The sequence below is a fragment of the Panthera leo genome, chromosome F2 (assembly GCF_018350215.1).
Source record: "Panthera leo isolate Ple1 chromosome F2, P.leo_Ple1_pat1.1, whole genome shotgun sequence".
NCBI classification, from domain to species: Eukaryota; Metazoa; Chordata; class Mammalia; order Carnivora; family Felidae; genus Panthera; species Panthera leo.
In genome coordinates, this window is record NC_056695.1 from 17,073,255 (window position 1) to 17,099,996 (window position 26,742).

The following is a 26,742-nucleotide window of genomic DNA, read 5'->3' on the forward strand; positions in this document are numbered from 1 at the left end:
CATATTGTTACCATCTACTAGAACACCCCTCTTCGTCCTCCCATCTATTCAAACCTTACTCAGGCTCAAAGGCCAACTCTAGTACCTCTTCTTTCAAAAAGCCTTCATCATTACTCTAAGGGAGACTTCATTTATCTCCCTCTTCTACAAAGTACAGTAGTTATTAACCATGTGGAGGAGGGGGAGAGAGTCAAAAATGCCTTAAAGAATCTAATGGGGGGGGGGGGGGAATCTTCTATTCACAAAAAATGCACATGCATACACACATACATTTGCATAAAACATCAGGGGATTCGTGTCCTTTGTAAGTTCACCCATGGAACCCCAATTAAGAATCTCTGTATTTGGGTGCCTGGCTGACTCAGTTGGAAGAGCATGTGACTCTTGATCTCAGGGTCATGAGTTCCAGCCCCATGTTGGGTGTTGAGATTACTAAATAATAAAATAAAATAAACTTAAAAAAAATTTAAAAAGAACTTGTGTCTTCAAGTGTGTTTCACCATCACTCATTCTTTCTACCTGAGACCATCTTAACAAAAGAACAAGATGCTACATTGAGCTAGATGCAGCATAAAGAAGCTAGTGAAACTCAATTCATAGATAAGGAAACTGACAAAGAAGTGAAGTGACTTACAAAACTACACAAAAGTATAGAGTAGCAGAGATGGAGCCAGAATCTGTCTCCTGATTATCCCTCTAGGTTTCTTTGCAAAAATGGTTTGAATAATTTATACCCAACTCACAGAACTCTAAAATTGAGATATAATGTTAGCCCATTTTTCAGGTGGGCAATGACCCCTTAGATAATTTGTCCCCAGGTAATCAGGCCAGAAATTAGCAAGATTTATTCTCAGAATGATAGTTACTAAACATACCAGCAATATTATTGTATTTTATTCTACTTTCCCTTCCTGATATTGAAATTCTCTCATTAGCTTTATCTGAAGCAACACCAAACCAGGAAACACAAAACTGCCCCAATTTTATTATGTGAGGGCATTAACTTCGAAGCTTTTTAAAAAACTTTTCTACAACTGCAACATTCAAAGATCTAGATACGGTCTAGATCTTGGACCCAAACAGACACAAATAAAGTCAATTCACAATCTTTCATTCTCAGACCTGACTTTATAAATACAAACATTTTATAAATATATCGTCTATCTTCTTCCCTCTGAGACATTTTTCCAGAGCAACTAACAAATAGTAAAATGGATTATACCCTGCTCACTCTCTACCCTATGTTCCAAGTCTCAAAGAAGTTTAATAGTAAGGAAAAAAAAAAAAAAAAAAAGAAAGAAAAACATCATAAATAACCTACAGAACACAGTAATCAACCTCTACATTTTTAAAAATTGATTAGTACTCATGTAGTCAGTCTTCTTGTGCATTCAAGGAGTTGTTTCACTATGTGGAGTCATAGAACCAGCCTAGGAAATGAGATCAATGACTCAGGAAGAGGAGGAGGTTTGTAAAATGAGGAATATTGGTCAAAAACTTTAATTAGCAACCAGAAAAGAAAGTACTTTATAGAAAAATAATACTGGAGTGCCTAAAGAGCGCAAGTTTTTAACAAAAGAAAAATATCTTAGAGATGAATGGTGAAGCCCACCTAGCCAAAACCTTTCATTTTCCAGATGAATAAACTGAAGCCTGAAACCTAAACTGTATCACCTCTAAAATTCATACACTTTCCAGAGAAGGGAACCTGAGAACCCAGCATAAGAAGTCAGCTTGCCCAGAGGCTACTGGGTGGCTCAGTCGGTTAAGTGTCCAACTTCAGCTCAGGTCATGATCTGAGGTTCATGGGTTTGAGCCCCGTGTCAGGCTTTGTGCTGACAACTCAGAGCCTGGAGCCTGCTTCAGATTCCGTGTCTTCCTCTCTCTCTCTCACTCTCTCTCTCTGCCCCTTCCCCACTCATTCTCTCTCTCTCAATCTCTCTCTCTCTCTCAAAAATAAATATTAAAAAGAAAAATTTTTTAAAGAAGTCAGCTTGCCCAGCTGAAAAGTCATGCTGTCTTGGATAATGAGGCAAGTATAATAAATACTGGAAAATTCCAGGAACATTATTTATACATTCTAAATAATAAGTCCTTCTTAAGCCTTGGAGGAAAGTACACACACCACAAGCAATAGGATCGTCTGCATTACAAGTGGCTCAGGGACCTAGATTAGACTGCAGTGCACTTCTGGATGCTGACAAGGATACAGTGTCACACCTAATTGTCCTTAAGGCTTTTTTCGTTTGCTTTCTTTAGCAAGTAAAAACACCTAGAAAAAGTGTAGGCTACAGAATTTACCCTATATGTGGTCATACTTTTAGTGTTTCTATCCATTGTTTTTATTTTTCATAAATGTATTCTAAAAATAATGGAGTTAACAAAGATTAGAAACAATTCTAAGTTAAGAGGGACCAAGAATTACTGTTTATTTGGCATAACAATAGCTTCACTATGTATTCTTTATATTGCTTATGTGGGAAATTTAGCAGAAAAATTTTATTGGCAGATTAATACATGTTTACACACGGCCGATGATTGCAAGGACAAATTGAAATCTGCATGGCAATGAAGTTGCTTTCCTTAGAAGAAAGAAATTCAGGACTCAGATGCCTAGAGTAAATCTACTCTAAACTTTTACAAAAATCATTCAGACTCTATTAAGAAAAACAGGGACGCCTGGGTGGTTCACTCAGTTAAGCGTCCGACTCTTAATATCAGCTCAGGTCATGATCTCACAGTTCATGAGTTCAAGCTCCGCACTGGTTTCTGCACTGACAGTGCGGAGCCTGCTTGGGGTTCTCTCTCTCTCCCTCTCTCTCTGTTCCTCCCCTGCTTGTGCTCTCTCTCAAAACAAACTTCAAAAGAAAAAAAAGAAAAGAAAAACACAAAGAGATTCTTTGCTCTTTGCAATTTTACTTTCATAAGTTAAAATATAATAGAAAATGATTTTTTAAATTTTCTGTTACCGGATTCTTTGAGTGCAAAGATCCTAAAGTTCTGGAACTTTAGTTTTCTTTTTATATCAATCTTTTATTCTTATATTGAACTTCTTACGGAGATAAAATATAAAGCCTAACACCAATCACAATCCCTTGTGATTTAGTGAAGAAGTCTTATGAATGAAAACCATCAGCCAGTGGTGCTTACATATCTTACAGGTGGTGATAAGATTTTGGGAAACGCAGTTTTCTCGGAAAACTGCACTTGCCAATTTTTGAAAAACAGAAACCATTGTGTATTTTACAGACAGCAATCAACTTAAGTCAATTCTAAAATGCTACCATCATTTTTCTATCCTAAAATCCAAAGTTCTTTCTAGGCAAATGTACAATGTTTGGTAATTATTCTATCTGCTTCAGTACTAACTACACAAAATCTGAATGCTATGTCTTCTGTGTTCATTTGTAAAACAAAACAATGGATTTTTATATAGGTTTCTGACTAAAACTGCACATGAATACGCAGATTTTGTCTATAATGAAGAAATTTTCAAAATTAATTTTTGCCTTCAAGTACTTCCAAATTAAAATTATAAATCAGTAAAAATGAACCATGTGGAAATAACATAAGCATTTCAAGGGCCCTTTTCTGCTATTTTATCAAATTACTGGCACATTGAACTTCCTAGACAAAAACAATCAAAATAACTATGTTCACAGCAGGATTAAAGATTGAATCATCCCTAGCAATTTCCGCTACCAAAAAGGGGCAACTGAGAAACATTTAGAAAGTAAATCTAAGTTAACGCACCATCCAAAAAATGGAAAAAAAAAACGCTTACAAAAATGTTGTACTGGGGCGCCTGGGTGGCTCAGTCGGTTAAGAGTCCGACTTCAGCTCAGGTCACGATCTCGCGGTCCATGAGTTCGAGCCCCGCGTCGGGCTCTGGGCTGATGGCTCAGAGCCTGGAGCTTGCTTCCGATTCTGTGTCTCCCTCTCTCTCTGCCCCTCCCCCATTCATGCTCTGTCTCTCTCTGTCTCAAAAATAAAAATAAAAAAAAAAAAAAACGTTAAAAAAAAAATGTTTTACTAAACAAAGTTATGTTTTGAGGAAACATAAAGGTATTACTTTCGTGCCTTCTTGCCCCTGACTGGGGAGAAAAAAATCTCCTTCTAGGTTCACTTTTATTATTGAAATATTTCTCAGTAGTTGCTACGAAAATGTAATTGTTGATTTTTCTGTCCTATGCCTCATTTTTGCCATTCTTGAGAAATGTTCTTAAGGCTCTAGAAAGGTAGCTAAGATAGAAAAATAGGAGTGGGGAATAAATATTTAGAAAACAAGCCTAAGGAGCACTATGATGCCATAGAGTAAAGAGCTATTCGGGGCCAGATCATGACCATCCAAGACCAAGAATAATCATTATTTTGATAGGTAGAAAAGGGAGTTTATGAGAAGCATGATTTTGCCAGATGGGTGGAAGATAAATCTTCTGGACTGACCTGAAGAATGAAAGCAAGGAACTGGAAGAATGCTCCTAGAATAGCTCCCTGGGTATCGGTCAGAGTCTTGGCAGGAAACAGGTAGCAGTCAAGCCAGGTAATTTAACAAAGATCAACAAAGGGAATATTACAAAGATGTGGGCACGGTTTAAGGAAACTCACAAAGAGTAGTGCTACAACAGCAAGAGCCATACCAACCTCTAGGCCTCCAGCAACCAGGGTAGCAACTAGAGGATCTAAGAGAGGGTAGCTAAATGGAGAGCGCTGCCTGATTGGAGCTATGGCCTTTCAGAAGGAACCAACCAACCACAGCAATCTGCAGAGAGCTAGAGGCATAGATGCCCTCACCTTAACCTCTTTATACCCTGTGATCTTGGATCATTGCCTCTTGCTGGCCACATCTCACTGGAAGCCAGGGACAGAGAGCAGAATGGAGAGAGGATCCGGAGAAGCAGATGGAAGAGACCCAGTCTAAGGGCAAGGTTGCAGTAGTGAGAATGAGAAGGATACAGTACAGAGTCAAAGTTAACAGAACTTTTAGACTGATTGGATTTGGAGCTGGGAAAAGAAAAGTCAAGGATAACATCATAGTTTCAAGCTTGAGTAACTAGCCTAGAATGATGATAACATCAACTGAGGTGCTTTTACTAACCATTGTATTCCCAATATCCAACACAGTACCTTGGCCATGAAAGGACTTCCATAAACTTTTATTGGGAGAAAAAAATGTGGATGGATGGATGATGGAAGAAACAAATTTTCAGGAAGATGATGTGTAACTTAGTCTTAGATGTATTGAGTTTAGAGTATTGTGAAAGAGCCCACCAAGTGGTTTGAGATTTGATTCTGGAACTCTGAAAAGGAAAGGAATAAAGATGTACCTCTAAGAACCAGCTGCACAAAAGTGGCAGCTGACACAATGAAAGTGGATGAAATGGCATAGAGAGCAGGTATAAAGAGAAAAGCAGAGTCTGATGACCAAACTTGGGATCTGTCTGTATTATGGGACAAAAGAAGGGAAACAAAGAGCAAAGGCAAAGGGGAAAAAACAACAAACGATGTACAGCCATTGGCTGTACTGCTAAAATATATTCCCATATATTTACACATCCTTGGTAGGCTTCCTTTTTCCTGACACTACCAAGTCTCACCTAACATAAAAATGATATGAATGGAGACCAGCACTTACCTACTTGCCTCACTAAGAAATTTTTAAGCCATTTTACTAATTTTGCTCATCTTGAATCTAACAGCCAACATTAATCCTTTTTTGAATTCAAAAAAGTCTATTTAATAGGTTTATTCATTTAAGCAATCATGTATCAAACACCTGTTATGTATCCAGAGTTATCATTGGCAAAGTAAATGATGGGAGACTCAAGTCATTTTACACTATATGTCAACTAACTTCTATTTAAATTTTTAAAAAATTAGAATAAAAAACATTCATCATAAAACAATTAGAGGGGCGCCTGGGTGGCTCAGTCGGTTAAGTGGCCGATTTCGGCTCAGGTCATGATCTCGCGTTCCATGAGTTCGAGCCCCGCGTCGGGCTCTGTGCTGACAGCTCGGAGCCCGGAGCCTGTTTCGGATTCTGTGTCTCCCTCTCTCTCTAACCCTACCCCGTTCATGCTCTGTCTCTCTCTGTCTCAAAAATAAGTAAACGTTAAAAAAAATTTTTTAATAAATAAAAAATAAAAAATAAAATAATTAGAGTTCAATTAAGAGCTGACACATATGATTCAAACCAAATAGCATTTCATACAGTGCGAATTCATACCATTTAACACCTGTTGACATCTGCTTTTTTTTTTCCCTAACTCAGAAGATTGACAGAAGAGCTAAAACCTACAAACATGTACTTCCTATTAAAAGCTCAATCATACCATACTGTAAATTTCTCTTAACCTTTTTTCTTCTCCACTGTTCCATACAGTCTCAGTAATCTTTGTATCTAGTGTCTGGTATATGGCAATCATTCAAATGTTTGTTGAATGAATGAATGAATCAGAAGCTAAGCCAAGCCCAGGACAGCTTTACTACTGTTCGTAACATTCTCCTATGGCAAATCACAAAACCTTTTAAGGGTCAAGGCAGTTACCTACTACGGCCTTTGACCTAGCCTTAACCCCACAATATGAGTGCTATTAAAAACTTGGTGGTGAGTGTTAAGACAAAGGCAGAAAAACTCCTGAAAATCCTAAAATGCTTTTAGAAAAGAAGACGGGCGCCTGAGTGGCTCAGTCAGTTAAGCATCTGACTCTTGATCTCAACTAGGTCTTGATCTCAGGGTCATGAGTTCAAGCCCCACACTGGGCTACACATTGGGCATGAAGCCTACTTGAAAAAGAAGGAGAAGGAGAAGGAGAAGGAGAAGGAGAAGGAGAAGGAGAAGGAGAAGGAGAAGGAGAAGGAGGAGGAGGAGGAGGAGGAGGAGGAGGAGGAGGAGGAGGAGGAGAAGAAGAAGAAGAAGAAGAAGAAGAAGAAGAAGAAGAAGAAGAAGAAGAAAGAAGATTGTATCACATTGTCTGATGCATGAAATGTGCTCACTAAATGTTTGATGAGTGAATGAACAAAGGAGAGCTGAGGAAAGACAATGAGCTCCAGAAACCAAACTCAGGGGGCAGGTACAATAGATAGGGCTGTGTCTAATGTCCTCTCTAGCTGAGACTCAACCGACTCTATTTCCTAAGAGCTATGATATCTATGGGTTAATTTTCCAGCATAACCCCCTCTACACTACTCCTAACTTAAAAACAAAACAAAAACAAAAAAAACAGGCACCTGGTTGGCTCACTTGGTAGTGCATGTGACTCTTAATCTCAAGGTTGTAAATTCGAGCTCCACGTAGGGGATAGAGATTACTTTTTAAAAAAATAAATAAAGGGGGCACCTGGTTGACTCAATTGGTTAAGTGTCCAACTTCGGCTCAAGTTATGATCTTGCAGTTCGTGGGTTCAAGCCCCGTGTCAAGCTCTGTGCTGACAGTTCAGAGTCTGGAGCCTGATTTGGATTCTGTGTCTCCCTCTCTGCCACTCCCCTGCTCATATTCTGTCTCTCTCTCAAAATTAACATTAAAAATTAAAAAAAAAAAAAAAACCAAGGCAATAAACTGCACAATCAGCAGTATGCCTCCCAAACTTGATGTACATACTCATAACCCAGAGATCTCCTTAAAAAGAAGGTTCTGAGGGGCTCCTGGGTGGCTCAGTCAGTTAAGCGTCTGACTTCGGCTCAGGTCATGATCTCATGGTTTGTGAGTTCCAGCCCCACATCGGGCTCTGTGCTGACAGCTCGGAGCCTGGAGCCTGCTTCAGATTCTGTGTCTCCCCCTCTCTCTGTCCCTCCCATGCTCATGCTCTGTCTCTCTGTCTCTCAATAATAAGTAAATGTTAAAAAAATTAAAAATAAATAAATTCATAAAAGAAGGTTCTGAAAGCAAGGGATGTTTTTCCATCCCCATATCTGATCCCTGCTAAAGGTTTAAAACCTAGAAGAAGCCATCAGATATAATCACTTGATTATTTCCCTCTGGTGAAACCTCTCATAAAAGAGACTTACACTATCCATTGTAGAAATCTAAGATACATAAAACTTAGTGCATTCCAAGGTAAATGCTGCATAATGGGGCCTTATCTCAAAAGGAGAACTGACATCTCAAAAATATAGGGTGCTCAAAACTTTTACTGTCTGTCCTCTTAGGCATTCTGAACTCAGAACTTCCTGATCTCAATGACAAGGAACATAAATTTTTTGGAGCAAAAAAACACATCCAAATTATTGGTTAAGATTATCCTACATGTAATATTGTCAGTTCATTTTTTTTTTTTTCAAGATTTGCCTCAATTAAAGCTTGGAGCTACTTTGTTTTTCCTTTAAAAAAAAAAAAAAAAAAGGTTCTGAATCATTACATCTCAGTTAAAGCCAGAAACCAATTCTAACAACTTCCTGGTGATGCTATGCTGCTGGTCAACAGACCACACTTTTTATGTATCAAGAGCCTGAAAGACATTGCAGAGAGTATATATACAATCTTAAAGCTGGAGTTAAGATCCCTCTTGCTCCCACATTTCCTGTTGTATAACCACAGACTCATCTTACAGCTCTGAGCCTTCTTTTGCCATCGGTGGAATATAGTGATTAACTATTGCTAACATTTACTGAGTGCTTACTATGTACCAAGAATTAATGTTCCATATTTATCAATTTATAAATTGAATTGGACTTAAGTTAAACAACCTGTTCAAAGTAGGTACTGTAAAGCTAGATCTGATTCTAGGTAGTTTGAGTCAAGAACCTAGTGTATAATCTCTGTGTAAGACTTTTTAGCTCCTAGAGCCATTACACAGATAAATAATTGGTATTCAGGGGCGCCTGGTGGCTCAGTCAGTTGAGTGTCCGACTTCCGCTCAGGTCATGATCTCACTATTGGTGAGTTCGAGCTCCGCGTCGGGCTCTGTGCTGACAGCTCAGAGCATGGAGCCTGCTTCGGATTCTGTGTCTCCCTCTCTCTCTGCCCCTCCCCTGCTCATGCTCTGTCTCTCTCTCTCTCAATAATAAATAAATATTTTTTAAAAATTTTTTAATGAATAATAATTGGTATTCACCTAACATTTATTGAGCGCTCATATGTTCCAGACCAAGCTCCCTTGGAAGCATATTAACTCATTTAACCTTATAAAAGCCCTAACAGGTAGGTACTATTAGCACCCCATCTTACAGGTGTTTGTTTTTTTTTTTTTTTAATGTTTATTTATTTTTGAGACAATGCGAGAGCCAGAGTGCAAGCAGCGGAGGGGCAGACAGAGGGGAGACACAGAATCTGAGATGGGCTCCAGGCTCTGAGCTTGTCAGCCTACAGCCCGACCCGGAGCTCGAACTCACGAACCGTGAGATCATGACCTGAGACGAAGTCGGACGCTCAACCGACTGAGCCACTCAGGCGACCCTTACAGGTTTTTAAATAGGCCCAAATACCCAAAGATCCCACAGCACAGCCAGGACTGGAACTCAGGCAGTCTCACGGCAGAGCTCAGTGCTCTTCTACCACAAGCCTGGAGAGGATGCGATTCCAGGGCTCTGGGCTTCCAGACACCAGCTTGCCGACGTGGGCGCACCCTCGCGTCCACTTAGGGAGGTCTAATTGCCAGCCCCTGCTCGCTTGCAAAGCAAATCAAATCTTCCACAATTAGCTTTATGTGTACCTGTGGGAAGTGTCTTTCTCGGCTCACACCCAGGACCCCCATGAACACGTCAGGGCTCTGGCAAAATATAATTTGTCTAATCCCAGAAAAAACTGAGAAGCTAAACATCCTGAGAACTGATTTACACTGAAATTGTTAACAGTCGCAGCGGGACCCCCTCAAACCGCGACCCCCCAAATTTGCACCGCCCCCTTACGCCGCTGCATCCTGGGAGCCACAGTCCCAATTAGGCCTGGAATCTGTAGTTTGGACTCCTCGAGCCAGCACCGCCTACCTCCGGGCCTCTGGTGAAGGGCCTCCGATAATCCCATCTGCTCTCCAATGCTGCTCTCTGCCGGCCTTTTCTCAGGTTGCCAGGACTGTAAACCCGTTCCGGGTGCTCCGGAAGCGAAGCTTTCTCTTCCGGAACAAGCGTCTCGGCGACCGCACGTGGTTGCGTTGCCCGGGCTTCTGACGGCGTTTGCAGAGAAGTAATTTGGACTGTCTACCCGAAACGAGTGAGCCCAGGCGGAGCCATGGAGGGCCAGAACGTGGAGGAGCTGCTGGCAAAGGCTGAGCGGGACGAGGCAGAGAAGCTGCAGCGCATCACAGTGCACAAGGAGCTGGAGCTGGAGTTCGACCTGGGTAACCTGCTGGCCTCGGACCGGAACCCCCCAACGGGGCTGCGGCGCGCGGGACCCTCGGCGGAGGCCGAGCTGCAGGCCCTGGCGCGGGACAACACGCAGCTGCTCATCAACCAGTTGTGGCAGCTGCCCACGGAGCGCGTAGAGGAAGCGCTGGTTGCGCGACTGCCGGAGCCCACCACTCGCCTGCCGCGCGAGAAGCCGGTGCCCCGGCCGCGGCCGCTTACACGCTGGCAGCAGTTCGCGCGCCTGAAGGGCATCCGTCCCAAGAAGAAGACCAATCTGGTGTGGGACGAGGTGAGTGGCCAGTGGCGACGCCGCTGGGGCTACCAGCGCGCTCGCGACGACACCAAGGAATGGTTGATCGAGGTGCCCGGCGGTGCCGACCCCTTGGAGGACCAGTTCGCCAAGCGGATCCAGGCTAAGAAGGAACGGGTGGCCAAAAATGAGCTGAACCGGCTGCGTAACCTGGCCCGCGCGCACAAGATGCAGCTGCCCAGCACGGCGGGCATGCACCCTACGGGACACCAGAGTAAGGAGGAACTGGGCCGCGCCATGCAGGTGGCCAAGGTTTCCACTGCCTCTGTGGGGCGCTTCCAAGAGCGCTTACCCAAGGAGAAGGCGCCCCGGGGCTCCGGCAAAAAGAGGAAGTTTCAGCCCCTTTTCGGGGATTTTGCAGCCGAGAAAAAGAGCCAGTTGGAGCTGCTGCGTGTGATGAATAGCAAAAAGCCTCAGCTGGACGTGACGAGGGCCACCAATAAACAGATGCGGGAGGAGGACCAGGAGGCGGCGGCCAAGAGGAGGAAAATGAGCCAGAAGGGCAAAAGAAAGGGGGGCCGGCAGGGCGCTGGCGGCCAGAGGAAAGGTGGCCCGCCCAGCCAGGGAGGGAAGAGGAAAGGGGGCTTGGGAGGCAAGGTGAATTCCGGGCCGCCTCGCTTGGGTGGCAAGAGGAAAGGAGGACAACACCAAGGAGGAAAGAGAAGGAAGTAATTTTCATCCTCGGACCCGCCTGTAAACAAAGAACTATACTAAATGTTAAGGGCGGGGGGGCGGGGTGGAGGGGGGGGACCAAAGAAAGCGGCTTCTGCTGCCTTCATTGAACTTGAGGTTGAAGGGATAGGCTGACCTCCCCCCAAGACAGATGTAAATGTTGGACTTTACAAATGAATGTTTTTCCCACAACCAAGAATTTGGCTGGAGATTAAAGGATGTATTTAAGGACATAAGAATCAGGGAAAGAATTTGGTGGAAACTGGAAACGAGTTCTATTTTTTTAAAACACATCTTTTTTCTTTTTAACTTTGAATATGGTGAGAGGGAGAGGAGAGTTGGTCATATTTCAGACTTGTAATTGATTTCTGCATTATTTTTATGACAAGTGTATCAAAGCAGAGGCGGGAACAGAAAGATTACATTTTCAAAACTGGACTTACAAGTAACTGTTAACCAAGGTTATTTAATAAAAGTGTCTGTGTCTAACGTTGCTTTTGACTTTTTAAGTGTTGGTAGAAATCCTAAGTAAAACCAAGGGAATACCTGGTTCAGATTATTTTCATTTACTTTCTAAAAAACATAAAGCAGTTAATTTATGATGATTTCAGTGAGGCTTATTAGGAAAACTCATACTTCTTTTGGTATCAGATGTAATACTGAAAGTGTAGTAAAACTGATACCTCTTTGTAAAAAGATTTTACTGTTTTTTATACTGTGAAAACATTGCTTTGCTGTAAATTATAAATTTGGGCTTCACTAAATAATAGTACTAATCCTCATTAATCCAGAAAATACTTAAATCCTCTTCAACATATATGTCCCCAATTTTTCTTTTAACTTCAGTGGGGTCTGTTTTAAGAAGAGATAAAGAAACCCACCAAATCTATAAATTGGTACGCTGTTATCTTTGATTCATTTGTCAAACTGACCTGGTTTGATGAGGAGGTCAAATGTTGATAGCTATTATGGGTCTTTTTCCCTAATCTCAGTAACTTGTCTTTGTAAAAATGAATATCTTCTTTAAAGGATTCATAGTAGATCTAGATTCCAGGAGGGCCTTTTTGCTGCTGTTACAGCCCTGTGAGCCACTCTTACTGTTCTTTGGTCTGTCAATTGATAGGAAATTAAAGTTGGGAGTTCATTTTGCCTTTTTTCCAGTGTTGCCTCATTTTTATGTTACCTTTAGAAATTGCTATGGAAAAAAAAAGCAAATTTCATATTCCAAATTTCATAATACGTAACAAAAATTTCAAAATTCATAACACGTTACTAAAAACACAGATGTCCAATTGTTACTATCTTAGGATACTTTGCCATCAATGATCAACTCTTCCACAGGGACGTGACGCACTTGGCCCTGCTAAGCCACAGAGTACAGTGAAATCCTGGCAAGTTTGCGACTACTGATGAAATCATTTAATGGTACCTTAACTTCACCAAAAGCCAAACTTTTCATAGAGCACTTATAACATCTTTTAAGTTCTCAACTGTCCAGGGTATGTTGTTACTGTTTTGTTTGAGGATTTTTCTGGTTTTTTGTTTTTAGACTTGATTCAGCAGTCAGACACAGCACTGGCCCTGTAAGAGATAACCCTTGGTGGGCTTTTTGCAAGGTCCTTATTTACTATTAAAACAGTTTAAATTCAGTGTCTTAATAATTTATTAGGAAAACACTTTAGGAAGGCAAAGTAGCATTTTAAAGGAATCAGTGGAAAAAGAATGCCCCTGTTTCTCTCCCTTACCCTACGTCCCCAACATGTGAAATAAAGGGTTTTAAGTAGAGAGACTTATGGAAGTACCCAAGATCCTGCAGAGAAGTTACCTTTACCGCAATTTCAGAGGTGGATTGTGGGACTGCAGCTAAGGCAGCGGAGATTTTGACTCGTGGGAAAATGGTCCTGATCCGAAAAGGGCTAATGCTGTGACAGGAGACTTAGCAGAGGGGATAGGCAAGCTCGGCCGAGTGGGCGGGAACAGGAAGGCGGCGGCCAGGATTGGCCAGTGGAGGGGGTGGAGGGGTAGGAGGAGGGGCTGGCTACTGAGGAGACCCCACGGCCATGGCTGCAGCCACTCGTGCCCGGGTCGCGCACTTGTTGAGGCAACTGCAGCGAGCAGCGTGAGTGCGGGGCGGGAAGGCGGGGGGCCAGAGTATGCCTGCGTGCCCATGCCGGGGACGAGCCACCCGGGCTCCACGTGTTCTTCCTCGGGTTACTTACAAGAACCTGGGGTAGGGTATACTGCTGCCTGCACCCGCTCCGCGTCAGAGCCGTGCGGCCGGTGGGACAGCATTGTCACAGGGTGCCAAGCAGCCATGCACAGCGCGGTGAGGCAGGTTGTACCCTGCTAGGTCTACCGTAAGGAAACAAAGGCCCGGAGAGGTCAGTGCCTGATCCCATGTCGTGGCAAACATTGGAGGTCTTGACACAGTGGACAAAAGACACATTCATGTGTCCAACCAACACATTTGTACTGGGTGTATGTTACATGCCAAAAACTATTCCAGGTGCTGGGGGTACAAAGGTGAAAGATTCTGGAGCAGTTTAAAGTCTAGCAGGTAATTGGATGAAGGAACAGGGTTTGTGAAATGGGCCTGTGGGGAACTCAGGGGACAGAGAATGTAGAAGAGAAAGATGGCTGTGTGAAATCACCAGGAGCTTCACTCCCTGGCATGTACAGGCAGTCAAGGTATTAAATGTTATGACATGTCTGACTCCCCCTCCAGAAATTCCAGGTATATAGTAGCCACCTGATAAATCCTTGTGGAATGTGCAAATGCACAAGTCAGCCTGGGAAAAGCATGTAAAATTTTGAGCCAATAGGTAGAGGTAAGGGGAAAGGAGAGGGATTAGAGAAGAATTTCAGACAAACTGCAAAGAGCAGCCCCTTTGGCAAGAGATGTAGTTCCAGGAGCTAAAAGTAGTTAAAATCTGGACCTAGTTTCATAGAAGGAGATGAGAGTGGAGAAGACCCACCCTGAATAAGAATATAGCATTTATCAGGCACTTACCATGTGCCAGGCACTTCCCTACAGGCTTTACATGTACTATTAATAGTAACTGTAATCCTTAGAACAACCCTATGCCAGACTGTATTATTATCCTCATATTACATACTAAAAAAATAAAAGCATGAAGAAAAAGAATTTGTCCAGTTTCACACAGCTAAGCAAATGGCACAGCCATCATTTGAGCCCAGGTATTCTAGCTTCACAGTCCTTGTTTTTAGTCCTATGCTAAAGAATTTGAATTATGTCCTATAGATACTGAAAGCTATGGAAGCAATAGTTCTCATTGTGAACCACTAATACTTTGAGATGCCCCATGGGGGGAAAAAAATTCCATGGCCAAATAAATGGGAAACTGTTCTTTGCTGCATAGCACTTTTGGAGAGTGAGGATAATTAGCACACGAAAGGCTCTGAGAAGTCCTACAGGATATAAAAAAATAGTTTAAACTCTTTAAACTAGTGTATTTAAACTCTTTGTTCTAAATCTGTGTTATCATAAAAATCTTTCTATCAAAGAACACCATTCATATCCTTTGGAACCAGTGTCATGTAGAACATGTTTTTGGAATGGTTGTATGACAAAGGAGTGTGGCGTGATTAAAATCATGTTCAAGCTTTCTGGTGGCAGTGTACAGTGGAGAGGAAAGACTAGAAGTAATTGTAATGCTCCAGCTAAAAAGTGACAGCTTCAGGTACCAAAGAGAGGCAGTTGGTACAAGGAGTAGATATGAGAAATATTGAGGAGTCGGTTAAAATCAGCAGGATTTTGTATGTGATTAGTGAGATGGAAGGAGAAGTTGAAGTTTCTGGCTGGGGTGCAGGTACACATTAGGGCCATTTACCAAGATGGGAACTAGAAGAAGCCTAGCTTTAGGAGGGAAATGATAACTTCCTTTAGGGATTTCAAACTGAACATCCCTCATAAGTCCAGACAAAGACCTCCAGCAGGTAATTGACTATATAGTTCTGGAGCTGAGGAGCAAGTAGGAACTCACCCATGTGTATAGAGGACTGTACAGAGGATGTGGAAGCAAAGTCCTTGGCAAACTGTAAACCTAGATGGGTTGAGAGTAGGTCCTAGGGAGCAGCATTGTTAAGGCAGAGTAGCAAAATGGGGCTTTTTTTTTTTTTTAATAGGGTAAGCATTTAAAATGTGGGAGATTTCAGGGGCGCCTGGGTGACTCAGTTGGTTAAGCGTCCGACTTCGGCTCAGGTCATGATCTCATGTCTGTGGGTTCGAGCCCCGCGTCGGGCTCTGTGCTGACAGCTCAGAGCCTGGAGCCTGTTTCAGATTCTATGTCTCCCTCTTTCTCTGACCCTCCCCTGTTCATGCTCTCTCTCTCTCTCTCTCTCTCTCTCTGTCTCAAAAATAAATAAATGTTAAAAAAAAAATTTTTTTAATAAAATGTGGGAGATTTCAGATAAAAATTTTAGAAAATTAGGAATGGCATCTTTGGGCCCACATTTCATCTGGGGAAAGTCTGCTAAGGCTGAGGTGAAGTGGGGGCCACCTCCTTTGAACAGGGCAAGCACTCCAGCTTCCTGAGAGGCCCTGGCATGCAGCCCACCACTTACTTCGCACAGCAGCTGCACAGCCAGCCAGCAGCCTCTCATTTACATTATCTGCCAGCCTCCTTAGGCACTTGGGGTTGCAAATGATTTGCACTTCGAATGAAGGAAAAGGAGTCAGCATAAAAGGACAGGAACATAGCCAGACATATAGGAGAAAGCCCAGGAGAGAAGGACTGTACCTCCACTGCTGATTTGCAGTGTTCTCATCCCTGGGGTACAGCAGGAAACAAAACAGCCTAATATCCCTGGTGCTTAAGTGCAGAGGTGGGGCAGGTGGAGTGAACAACAGACTAGTAAAGTTTACAGTATATTACATGTTACTTAAAGAGAAAGTAAAGGAGGATGGGTTAGAGGAAGGGATGCAATTTTAAAGAAGATGGTCAAGAAGACCTCACTGTATTAGTTTCTTATTGCTGCTATAACAAATTACCGTGAACTTGGTGGCTTAAAACAACACACATTTATTCTGTTACAGTTCTTAAGTCCAAAATCAGTTTTACTGGGCCAAAATCAAGGTATAAGAGGGCCACAGTCCCTTCAGCTGCTCCAGAGGAGAATCCATTATCTTGTTCTTTCCAGCTTCTGGAGATGCACTTCTTGCAACCTTAGATTATAGCTCCTTCCTCCATCTTAACAGCCAGCAATGTAACAACTTGCTTCAGTGGTCACATTGCCTTTATGTCAAATCTCCCTCTGCCTCCCTCTTAGGACGATGCTTCTGATTACACTTAGGGCCCACCCAGATAATCCAGGATAATCTTTCCATCTCAAAATCCTTAATATAATCACATCTGTAGGGTCCCTTTTGCTTTCTAATGTTCACAGGTTCCAGGGATTAAGACCTGAATATCTTCCGGGTCTCAGCCAACCACACTCACTGAGAAGGTAACTGTTATGGAAAGATCAGTGGAAGGAAGGAGTGAGCCATGTGGCTCTTTAGGAAGGTACGTGGAGGTTGAGAATACCTGACATGGTTTTGGAACATGACAACTGGAGAGGAGTGAGGGGGAGGTAAGGTCAGAGTTGTTGGGGGCCAGATAGAGAAAGCCAAGGAGGAGTACAAGGTTTTTTTTGCCCTGATCAATTGGAAGGATGAAGTTACCATTAAACTCAGGTGGGGAAGAGGTTTTAAGGGAAGACCAGGAGCTGAGTCTTAGGCAGGTAAATATGAAATGCCTAATAGACATTCAGGTGGAGATGTCAAGTAGGCAGCTGAATCTGGAGTTCAAGCAACATGTCTAAATCAGACAAAGGTGGAAACCGTCAGTATGGAAGGCATTCAAGACCATGAGACAAGGTGAGGTCACTCAGGGAGTGAGTGTAGGAAGAAAAGAGCATTCAGAGTCAATAGCATGAAAAGAAACTAGGCCAGGAGCAGCCTGGAAGCCAAGGGAAGAAAGTATTGTCAGGGAGAAGAGAGTGGACAGGAGGATACCACTGATAGGTTGGGTAAGACGAGGACTGAACTGAGAACTGAGTGATATATTAGTGGGGTGAAAGGCATTAGTGACCTGGTAAGCTTAGACAGTGGAGTCATGGAGCAAAGGCCAATTGGAAGAAGTCCCAGAGAGAATGGGAGAAGAGAAATTGGAGAGAGCATGTATAGTCAGCTAAAATCAAGAAGAGAGGTGGGGGCAACATCAGGAGAGGGAAGAGGGACAAGTGAAGGTTGTTATGAGTATAAAACAGGAAAAATAATATTTTATGCTGGTGAATAAGATCTATTGAGAGGGAAATTTTGATGATGCAGGAGAGAGATGATGCACTGCTATCCTTGAGTAAATGAGGGAGGCTGAGATTCCACAGGAGAGGAACTGACCTTTGCTGAAAGCTTGGCTAGTTTATCCTGGCCAGTGATACCAGGAGGAAGGCCAGAATAATCAGGCCAGAGCCAAAAGGTAGGTAGATGAGAGCCTTGCTCTAACTGTGGTTTCCTCTGCCTCTCAGGAGGAGGAGAGAAGCCCACCAGTGGTTTCAGACTATCCTAAGAAAGTGGGGGAACCCACAATTTATTCTATTCTCCTTACCCCATGTCAGGTTCTGTGTCTTGGTACACAGGAAAAGAGAGAAGAAGCTAAGAGGATTTTAAATGTCTACATTTATTTATTTCTTCATTTACTCGTGCCTTCAGTCAGTATTTCTTCAATCAGTATTACTTTGTGCCTGGTACAATGGTAGCCACTGCAAATAAAGTCATGATCAAGGGAGATCTTATCTTGCAACCACAAAATTTACAATGTAGAGGCAGACGGAAACAGGAGAATGGTGCCAACAGTACATGTGATAACAGTTCTTCTGGGGAGGGAGGCGTGGTACAGACCACAGAGAGACAGTACCTACCTGGGGCCTCCAGCCCTAGGGAAGACTGCCCAGGGGAAGTGACATTTGCACTGACACTAGAAAGGACACTAATTACCCAGAAGAACAGGGGAAGATATGTTCCAGGAAGAGGAAATAGCAAGCACAAAGTTCAGTTCTGGAGGCAAGAAAGAGAATGTGTGGCCCATTCAAGGAAAAGAATAAATTTTCAAGGAGCTCCAGAGATGGAGCAAGATGAGAGGCCAGGCTAGAGAGATTAGCTGGACCAGTGAGGATGCCCAGAGGGCCATGTCTGAATCAGGGCGGTGGGGAGTGGGGTTTGAGTGATGAGGAGGGGGGTCATCAAAGTACGTTTAAACAAGGGGGTGACATCACTGGAAATAAGCCCCTGACCACTGTGTGGCAAAGGTGGAGCCAAGAGAAGCCTGTTAGGAACTCTGTAGTTACCCAGATGAGAGATGACACTGAAACCAGAGATTGGCAGAGGACCCAAGAGAAGTGGATGGATTTGGGTACGGAAATATTTGAGGCCTTGATGCGTGGTTTGCCATAGAGGTGAGGTGTGAGCCCAGTATAGAACCCAACATTTAAGGAATGGGGAGGGTGGAAAAAGAGCTGCAGAAAGAATAATTAGTGGAAGCCCAGGTGAGTAGGGAGTCCTGAAAGCCGAGAAGAGCACTTTGCCCACCTGAGGAGAATGTGCTCCATGGTGTTCATTGCTAGGAGAGCAAGGTGCTGAGGGGGTCTAAGTGAGGGTACAGCAGAAGCTGGAACTTGTTGAGACAGCAGCCAGATTTCAGGGGGCCAAGCAATGTGTGGGAGGCAAGAAAATGGAGCCAACAGATGTATGCCAGAAGGGGAGACCCAGAGGGTGAGCAAGCCAGAGGGGACAAGAGGTTGAGACCTTTAAGCATGAAACTCTTAAATATGATGACAAAGATTGAGTGAGGAGGAAGACCAGGAAATACTGGACAAATGGAGGTCCCAAGAAGGGAAGAGGGGATGGGATTCAAACCAGAAGTAAGAAGTAGAAATGATTAATCAAGGTAGCCTCAGAACCTTAAAAACAAAATAAAAAGAAGTGGGAAGGGTATAAGGAAGCATGTGTTCCCACGGTAGTGGGCATTGGAAAGTTTTGAGTCTGGCTGTTTTCTTCCCTTTGCCTCTGCTTCCTTGTCCTTGGAGGGGGTAAAGCAGGGAAAGTTCTCCAAAGTAAAACCCACCTTTGACGGACAACAAAGTTGGCCTTGCCCACTTTGATTTCCCTGCAGCAGCCTGAGGATTGCTCACCCCACTGGGATGCTCCCAGGACTCTCCCCCACACTGGATGTTTTCAGCCGTGTCCAGGAGGTGGCAGGCTTGACTCATGGTAGTGCTCTCACCACTTCCCACGTCAGCTTTGACTTAAGTCTGTCTTGGAGGTCTTGAACACTATTGAGCTCAGCACTTTTCCTTTCTTCCCCATCTTCCCCCTCAGATGTTTTTGCTCCAAATTTTAAGGGGGAACAAGGTAGTTGGGGGGCATACATTCACGTATCTGTTGGGATCCCACTATGACAAGATCCTCTGGCAAGAAATAGAAACATTGAAAAAAAAAAAAAAAAACACCTTACATGACACTCAAATGTATAAGGGAACAGGAGGAAGGGGGACTGTCCAGGAAATAGGAGGCAACCAGGACTGGGAAGGGACACGGAGCCAAGGGTAGAGAAGTGGACTGGGAACTGAGATAAGGTGAGGGATTCGGGGAGGAGAGGGTGATGGGCATGAGCACACTTCAGGCTGCTGGGGAGGGGGTGACACAGAGGGGACCAGCACGAGGCGCCCAGGGGCTGGCAGGTCGCTGGGGCTGGGAGGAGGAAGGATGGAAGCAGTAGGTGGTGACCTACTGGTGGCCTGCAGGCAAGTGAGGGCTTCTCATAGGGCGGGGTCCAGAGCCAGTTTCAAGAAAATTAAACACCTTGAAGACAATGGGGAAATACAAATTCGAGTTCCCCCGGGGTAGGGGGAATGGGAGGGGAGGCACAGTGAGTAGTTAACCTACTCAACTAACTTGAGCAGTCAATTTGATCAAGCACCTAACCTAGTAAAAGAGCTGACACCTCACAGAGCACTGAGACCCCATCTCAAACTTAATTGTATCTCCAGAGGGCTTATCTCAGCTCCCTGCAGACATTTATTAAGTACCACTTGAATACTTCTTGAAAGAAGGATCCCGCAACACTGGAAAAATCCTGAGTCAACTTTTTTGTCCATGATGATTTCTGGGTTTTCCTATGTAATGTTTGCCGATAGCTACTGTTTTGACAGCATCTTAAGACTAGAATGTAGTGGGGGGTTACATTAAAGCTTCTTCTCTTGCTTTTCTATTTTCACTTTTTTTTTTCTTTTCCCTAGATGCCAGTGCCCTACTCATTCTCATACTTACTCCCAAGGTAATAATATATTTTGTGTTTTTAAACTGGCCAAAATTTCCAATTTCACCCCCCCACCCCACCCTTTGACACTCATATTACATTTAGGCAAAGGATAAATCAAGAAAATCAAGGGATATGAGAGGAAAATTGAAGTGGTTGCCTTTTCACTTGCAGTTGGTAATATGTAGTTCTAATTATATGATGGTAGCTGAATGCATGCTACTGATTATATGTTTGGCTTAAGTATATATTTAATACTATTTATGCTGTTTTTCTATTTCAAACAGAATTCTTTGCCAAAGCTACAAATAAGATTTGTATAAGCTTTGTGCTTTGTAAAAGCACAGATAAGATTTTAATACTGTCTGAGTCAATCAAACAGAATTAAGATGAAATCTTTGGAAAGTTTTAATTTATCTCAAAAAAGAAAGAGGCTAAAGAACAAAGCAGTTCCTAGAAGGAGAAAACTTGTGTCTATCATTTTTTTTTAAACTAACATTCTATTTCTTAATAATTAAAAATAATGACTTAAGTTTTCAGTTCCCACAAACGTCTTAATCCTTACCAACACCATTGTCCACAGAACAGCAGGAAGCTCATTGTAGCTTCAGCGTATCCTCAGAACGTCACATGAATTACTGACACAAAAACTGATTTCACCTCGTAGAAGGAAAGGTCAAATCTAAAGGGCACCGTAAGAATGGAAATGAGGGGGCCTGCCCATACGGGAAACTAAGCAGAACCCACAGAGAAGCCTGTTGGGGAATCGAACAGATAGAGTAACTAACTGAAGGCTTTTTCCTGCCACTGGTGTTGCTCACCATTTAGAATAAAATAAGCCAAGGGACCTCCCAGTCATTAAGGACCTTCTACTAGGTGAAAGCTTGCCCAGCCTTTTAGGTCCTCAGGGACATATGCAGAATTTTGTCTTCAAGCTGGTTTTTTCCAATTATTAGTTGATTTCAACAAAGAATTAGTAGTTTCCTATTTGGAAGAGTAAAATTAATAATTTAAAGAAAGATAACCTCGCTGTTTTCTAAGATTCGATTTAGGTCTTTTTCTAAACTTCAGTAGCAAGAGTAATAGGTTATTTCTTTAAAGTTGATGAGGATCAAAGAAATCTGAATTTTAATTAAGGATACCCTTGCTCTTGGGAAGCCAAAAGTAGACTGTCGTCTAGTGTAGTCTCTTTTCCTTAAAAAAAAAAAAAAAAAAAAAAAAAAGGCAGTAAAAATTGTTGTGTAGACTTTTTTTCACTCTTATGCCTACCCAAGAGTAATAAAAATCAGTGGATTAAAACAAGGCTAAGACTCATTAAATGGAGCCTTCTTGTTCTAACACAACAGGAAATCATTTCTGCCATAACCAAAACCTGATACATTACAAAGAAATATCAGTTTATAAAAATTTTTATTAAATTTCACAAAGAAAACTAAAATTTCCACATGGGTTCACTTGAAAAAATGTAAATATCTTACTGTGATAATTTTTTCCATGGAAAAACTTTAAATTCAAACAACCGATCACAGCTGTTATAAGTATAAGCAGACTCTAATTAATGAATTTACTAATAGTTGTTCTCTAACAGTAACCCAACTCTAGCATCTAGAAGGTTTTTCTTTTCTAGAGGGTTTTTACACCTTGTTTCAAAAGTATATTTTAACTTCAATGAAGAAAATATTTTTAATAAGTTTATTGTCACACAATCAGCATCAAGTTAGCATTTCAGTCTCTTAAAATGCAGGTTTTAATTCCAATTTGATATGAAACCTGAAACAATGAAAACTGAAAATATATTTTAGTTAAGGCTTTTTAAGGGAGATGCTTATGTTGACTGGCAAAATACCAATTTACTATCAAATAAAAATATTTTTGCTTTGTTTTTGAGGCTTACGCTGATGCTGTTTTCTACATTTCTAGCTCTTGGACTTGCACCTTCTGGGAAAACAACAGATTATGCCTTTGAGGTAGATATAATAAGTCCATTCTTTCCTTTAGGAATGACTTGAAAAAATACTCCAGTATTTTGCTAATGCATTATTGTCTCATTTGAAATCTGCTATTAATTGATGTTCCCTAATCTCATTATTTGATCAGACCCTATTTAGAAAAGTACTTTGTTGGGGTAATGGAATATAAATCTTCTGATAACATGAGTAATGTCTAAAATACGGTCTTTTGTTCAGCTATCAAAATAGGACAAATTCCCAGGACACCTGGGTGGCTCAGTCAGTTAAGCATCCAGCTCTTGATTTCGGCTCAGGTCATGATCTCTCACTTCCTGAGATCAAGCCCCATATGGGGTTCTGCGCTGATAGTGTGGAGCCTGTTTGGAATTCTTTACCTCCTCCCTCTGCCCCTCCCCTGCTTGTGCTTGCCCTGTCTAAATAAATAAATAAACAAATAAACAAACGTGAAAAAATTAAAAGAAAAATAGGACAAATTCCCAGTTCTACAAACTCTCTAGCTTCTATACATTGTATGTTATATCTTCTTTAGTTTTATAACAATCCCAAAAGAGAACCAAGTAATCTTTTGAAGCAAAAACAAAGGAGCAATGAATTCTGATGAATTTTTATCACACTACAATTATATAATCACTTGTTTTTATCTCTGTCCCCTCCTAGTTCAGGAGCCATAAGTTAAAATGAAGGCCACCCTAAGAAATATACACTTTATTCTCTACACAATAAGGAACATTCATTTCATTCATAGTTTTTAGAAATGAAATGGCCAATCCTCTAACACAGCCTATACCTGAATCTTTTTTTTTCAGATGGCCGTTTCAAATATTAGATATGGAGCAGGAGTTACAAAGGAAGTGGGAATGGCAAGTATTTAAGAATTCCTACAGTCTTCTACTATAAATGTTATATATCTTTTAAAACAAGTACAAATTGACAACAATTGAGTCCTTTGTTTTGAAAAATGCACAATGTTAAGTTTACGAGAGAGAGAAAGAGAGCCTATTACAGTTCTAGGGCAATCAAACCTAACTTATAAATTATTTTTGTTATTGTAGGACCTACAAAATATGGGTGCTAAAAATGTTTGTTTGATGACAGACAAGAACCTCTCCCAGCTCCCTCCTGTACAAATGGTTATGGATTCCCTAGTGAAGAATGGCATAAATTTTAAGATGTATGATAATGTGAGAGTGGAACCAACTGATAGAAGGTATATTTTATTGTTGTTATTTACTTTATGTAGAAGCCAACACACCACTGTTGCTTAAAGTTTGCCCCAAGTCTTGTTTAATGGCACGGCAACTTATTTCTGAAAAAATATGACATAATGGCTTTTATTTTCCCTTCTCCAAGCTTCATGGAAGCTATTGAGTTTGCCAAAAAGGGAGTCTTTGATGCCTACGTTGCTGTCGGTGGTGGCTCCACCATGGACACCTGTAAAGCTGCTAATCTGTATGCATCTAGCCCTCACTCTGATTTCCTAGATTATGTCAATGCCCCCATTGGGATGGGAAAGCCTGTGTCTGTGCCTCTTAAGCCTCTGATTGCAGGTAAAAATTGTTTGTTTGTTTGTTTGTTTGTTTGTCTGTTTGGCTGTTTTATTTTGCAGTTGGCAAAAAGCCTTAGGAAAGATACAAGCCAGGGATTTCAGGGTATATGTTTCCAAAGCTTTCTGATTTTTTCATTTCAGTGCACTACATTGTTTGGAGAACAGAACAGATATCAGTTCATTTATGTTTACAATTCTGATCTTCATTATTGTACAGATAGAGACAATTTGGGTCAGTATAGGAAAGTTTGCAGATTTATGCTAGGAAGTCACTGTATGGAGGAGGGGGGAAGGTTATCATTTCTATATTATTAGATCGCTCTATTGGCAGGTTTGTCTTTTAAACCCCTCTCTGCTTTGTCCCATTTTGCCAGCCACTGTGGAGTTTAAGGGGAACATTCGCTATTATTTTTCTGGTGTTGACTCAACCCTTTCTTCCACACAATGGCTCTTCAGCTGACCTGGGGCTTTGTCTCTGCCCTGGGACATGTGGCCAGCAAGGCTGCATCACTCTGGGCAACATCTGCTCTGTGGCTGTCCTGGGGACAGACATGCATGCAAATCCAGATCAGAATAGCTCGTCTGTCCCACACAGACCTTAGGATCTTTTGGTCTTTTCTTTCCTCCCATTCTATGGCTGTTAGCATATTACTGTGTAAAGTCTTATAGTTAAAATGCACTAACTGGTAACTGGAAAATATCTGTCTCAAGTTTTGTCCTTTTTCTTCTCCCTCCTGTCTGCCCCTACTGCGAATGGGCCTTGTGATGGTATAGGAGTAAGTTGAAGGCAGATGAACTGCTTTGACATGAATAAGCAATCAGCAGGGAGCAACATAATTGATGTCTGCAAAATGGAACCCTCTAGTGAAACTGTGTCAGCATCACACAGAGGGGTGATTAGTAAAGTTTAGAAACTTGACAGAACTACAAAACCACGGAGCCCAGCAAAGGCAGAGCATTACTGTGCTTGCTGCCAAGAGGGAATAAAGATGTCTTTTAGAAAAGGCGAATATGAGTTTTCTAACCAGAGATGCTGAGCAGCTTGTGTTTGAATACCCGGCTGCAGCTGCTAAAGTTCTGTTGCTCGAGTTCCCAGAGTTCCTAGATGTTTATACAGAAACAGACATCACACATACAGGTTAAATATACACACATGTTAATATAGACATGGACACTGTACATACATGTTAGGTGTAGGTACATGTTAGCACAGGCACTGATTTCATACATGTGTGTTAATACAGATACAAGTACCACACATACTCATCAAAGGGGGCAATTCACGTTAGCTATGCCTACATGTTATGCAGACATGGACACGATGCATGTTAAACATGTGTGTGTATTAATGCAGATGGTGCCATCACATCCACATGTTAAACATGCACGTTAATGCTGACAGGCATTCTATTATGCATGCATGTAAATGCAGGCACCCTTATACATGTGAAGCATACATGCTTATTAATATAGATACAGACATCAGGTGAGCAACAGACACAGCAAAGCTTCCTTCTCTAACTTTGCTCCTTGCTTCCCAAGGCTGAATTAAGTATCTCCACTGACCTTTATTTAGAAGCATTATTTAAATTGATATTATTTTGTTCGAGTCCCAACCACCTCAGGAACTGGGAGTGAAACTACAGGAGTTGCCATCTTCGACTATGAACACTTGAAAGTAAAAACTGGTAAGAACTTTGCCCGTAACTTTTTAAAAAATTCTCTCTTACCTTTCAACCCCACCTCCTTTTCTTTAATCTTAATATTTAAAAATCAAGGAGTTATAGAGTTAAGGGGAGGGTTATGTGTATACATATACATTTTATTTCTCTCTTATTTTTTATTTTTGAGAGAAAGAGAGCATGAGCAGGGAGGTACAGAGAGAGAGAGGGGCAGAGGATCTGAAGTAGGCTTCATGTTGACAGCAGAAGCCTAATGCAGGGCTCAAACTCAGGAACCAGGAGATCATGACCTGAGCCGAAGTCAGACACTCAACCAGCTGAGCCACACAGGCGCCCCTACACGTTTTCTTTCTTTTTCAAAGTACATATAAACTATGAAACAGTCCAATAGACTTCTTTCTGAGAATTACCTACAAAAGGATATTGAAATGCCATAATCTCGATTGGCCATTTTTCGGCCGAAGTTAGTAACTATATGTCAGTGGTAAATGATTATTCCCTTCCTTGGACATCTTTTCTACACTTTAAATCAATTTCATTGAGATACAATTTTTATATAACAAAATGCATACATTTTAATTGTCAGTTTGATGAATTTTGACAAATAGATACACCCATGTAATCACTACCCCAATCAAAATAACAAAACATTCCCATCACTCCTGAAAGGTCCAGAGGTCCCAGGCCTTTGTAGCAGAATAAATTGATATTCAACTGCACATTTACAGTAACTTCTCTTTTTAAAATTAAATTACATTATCCTTTGACATTATTAAAGATAATAGTAGCCAATACTTAAATTCTACCTTACAGTTTTTCTAAGATTTTTACATACTATTTTCTAATGTGATCCTTACAACAGCTATGAAGGATAGAAGCCCTACATTGTCATGAGCTAATCTAACAAAGAATTCAGACTAAATGACTTGCCCGAAGATACATAGTAAGTTGCAGAATGATGACA

At 41.8% G+C, this 26,742-nt stretch overlaps 4 protein-coding genes across 6 annotated transcripts in view; 3 read left to right on the plus strand and 1 right to left on the minus strand.

Moving 5' to 3' along the window:
* LOC122210578 (ubiquitin-associated protein 1-like) overlaps positions 1-10,104 on the plus strand; it is a 59,813-nt gene extending 49,709 nt beyond the window's left edge. The window contains 1 exon segment of the mRNA XM_042923349.1: positions 9,793-10,104. Coding sequence (XP_042779283.1) covers positions 9,793-10,104 — 312 coding nt within the window.
* Positions 1-26,742, minus strand: part of CRH (corticotropin releasing hormone) — a 317,204-nt gene that overhangs the window by 218,578 nt on the left and 71,884 nt on the right. Inside the window, exon 1 of one of the 3 annotated variants that reach the window (XM_042923204.1) lies at positions 9,925-10,002. The exons of the other annotated variants lie outside the window; for them this stretch is intronic. The gene's annotated coding sequence lies outside the window, so the exon portion shown is untranslated. Of the gene's footprint in view, positions 1-9,924; positions 10,003-26,742 lie in introns of those variants that run through there. 3 annotated transcript variants of the gene reach the window in all.
* Positions 10,051-11,752, plus strand: RRS1 (ribosome biogenesis regulator 1 homolog). Its single transcript, XM_042923198.1, has one exon. The coding sequence runs from the start codon at positions 10,166-10,168 to the stop codon at positions 11,261-11,263; it is 1,098 nt and encodes a 365-aa protein (XP_042779132.1). The 5' UTR covers positions 10,051-10,165; the 3' UTR covers positions 11,264-11,752.
* ADHFE1 (alcohol dehydrogenase iron containing 1) overlaps positions 13,299-26,742 on the plus strand; it is a 32,414-nt gene continuing 18,970 nt past the window's right edge. The window contains exons 1-7 of the mRNA XM_042923212.1: positions 13,299-13,382; positions 20,561-20,598; positions 22,501-22,547; positions 23,357-23,410; positions 23,603-23,757; positions 23,901-24,097; positions 25,707-25,784. Coding sequence (XP_042779146.1) covers positions 13,324-13,382; positions 20,561-20,598; positions 22,501-22,547; positions 23,357-23,410; positions 23,603-23,757; positions 23,901-24,097; positions 25,707-25,784 — 628 coding nt within the window. The 5' untranslated portion in view covers positions 13,299-13,323. The remainder of the gene's footprint in view (positions 13,383-20,560; positions 20,599-22,500; positions 22,548-23,356; positions 23,411-23,602; positions 23,758-23,900; positions 24,098-25,706; positions 25,785-26,742) is intronic.

Coding starts and splice junctions, on each gene's coding strand:
- RRS1 (XM_042923198.1), top strand. CDS start 10,166: ATGGAGGGCCAGAACGTGGAGGAGCTGCTGGCAAAGGCTGAGCGGGAC.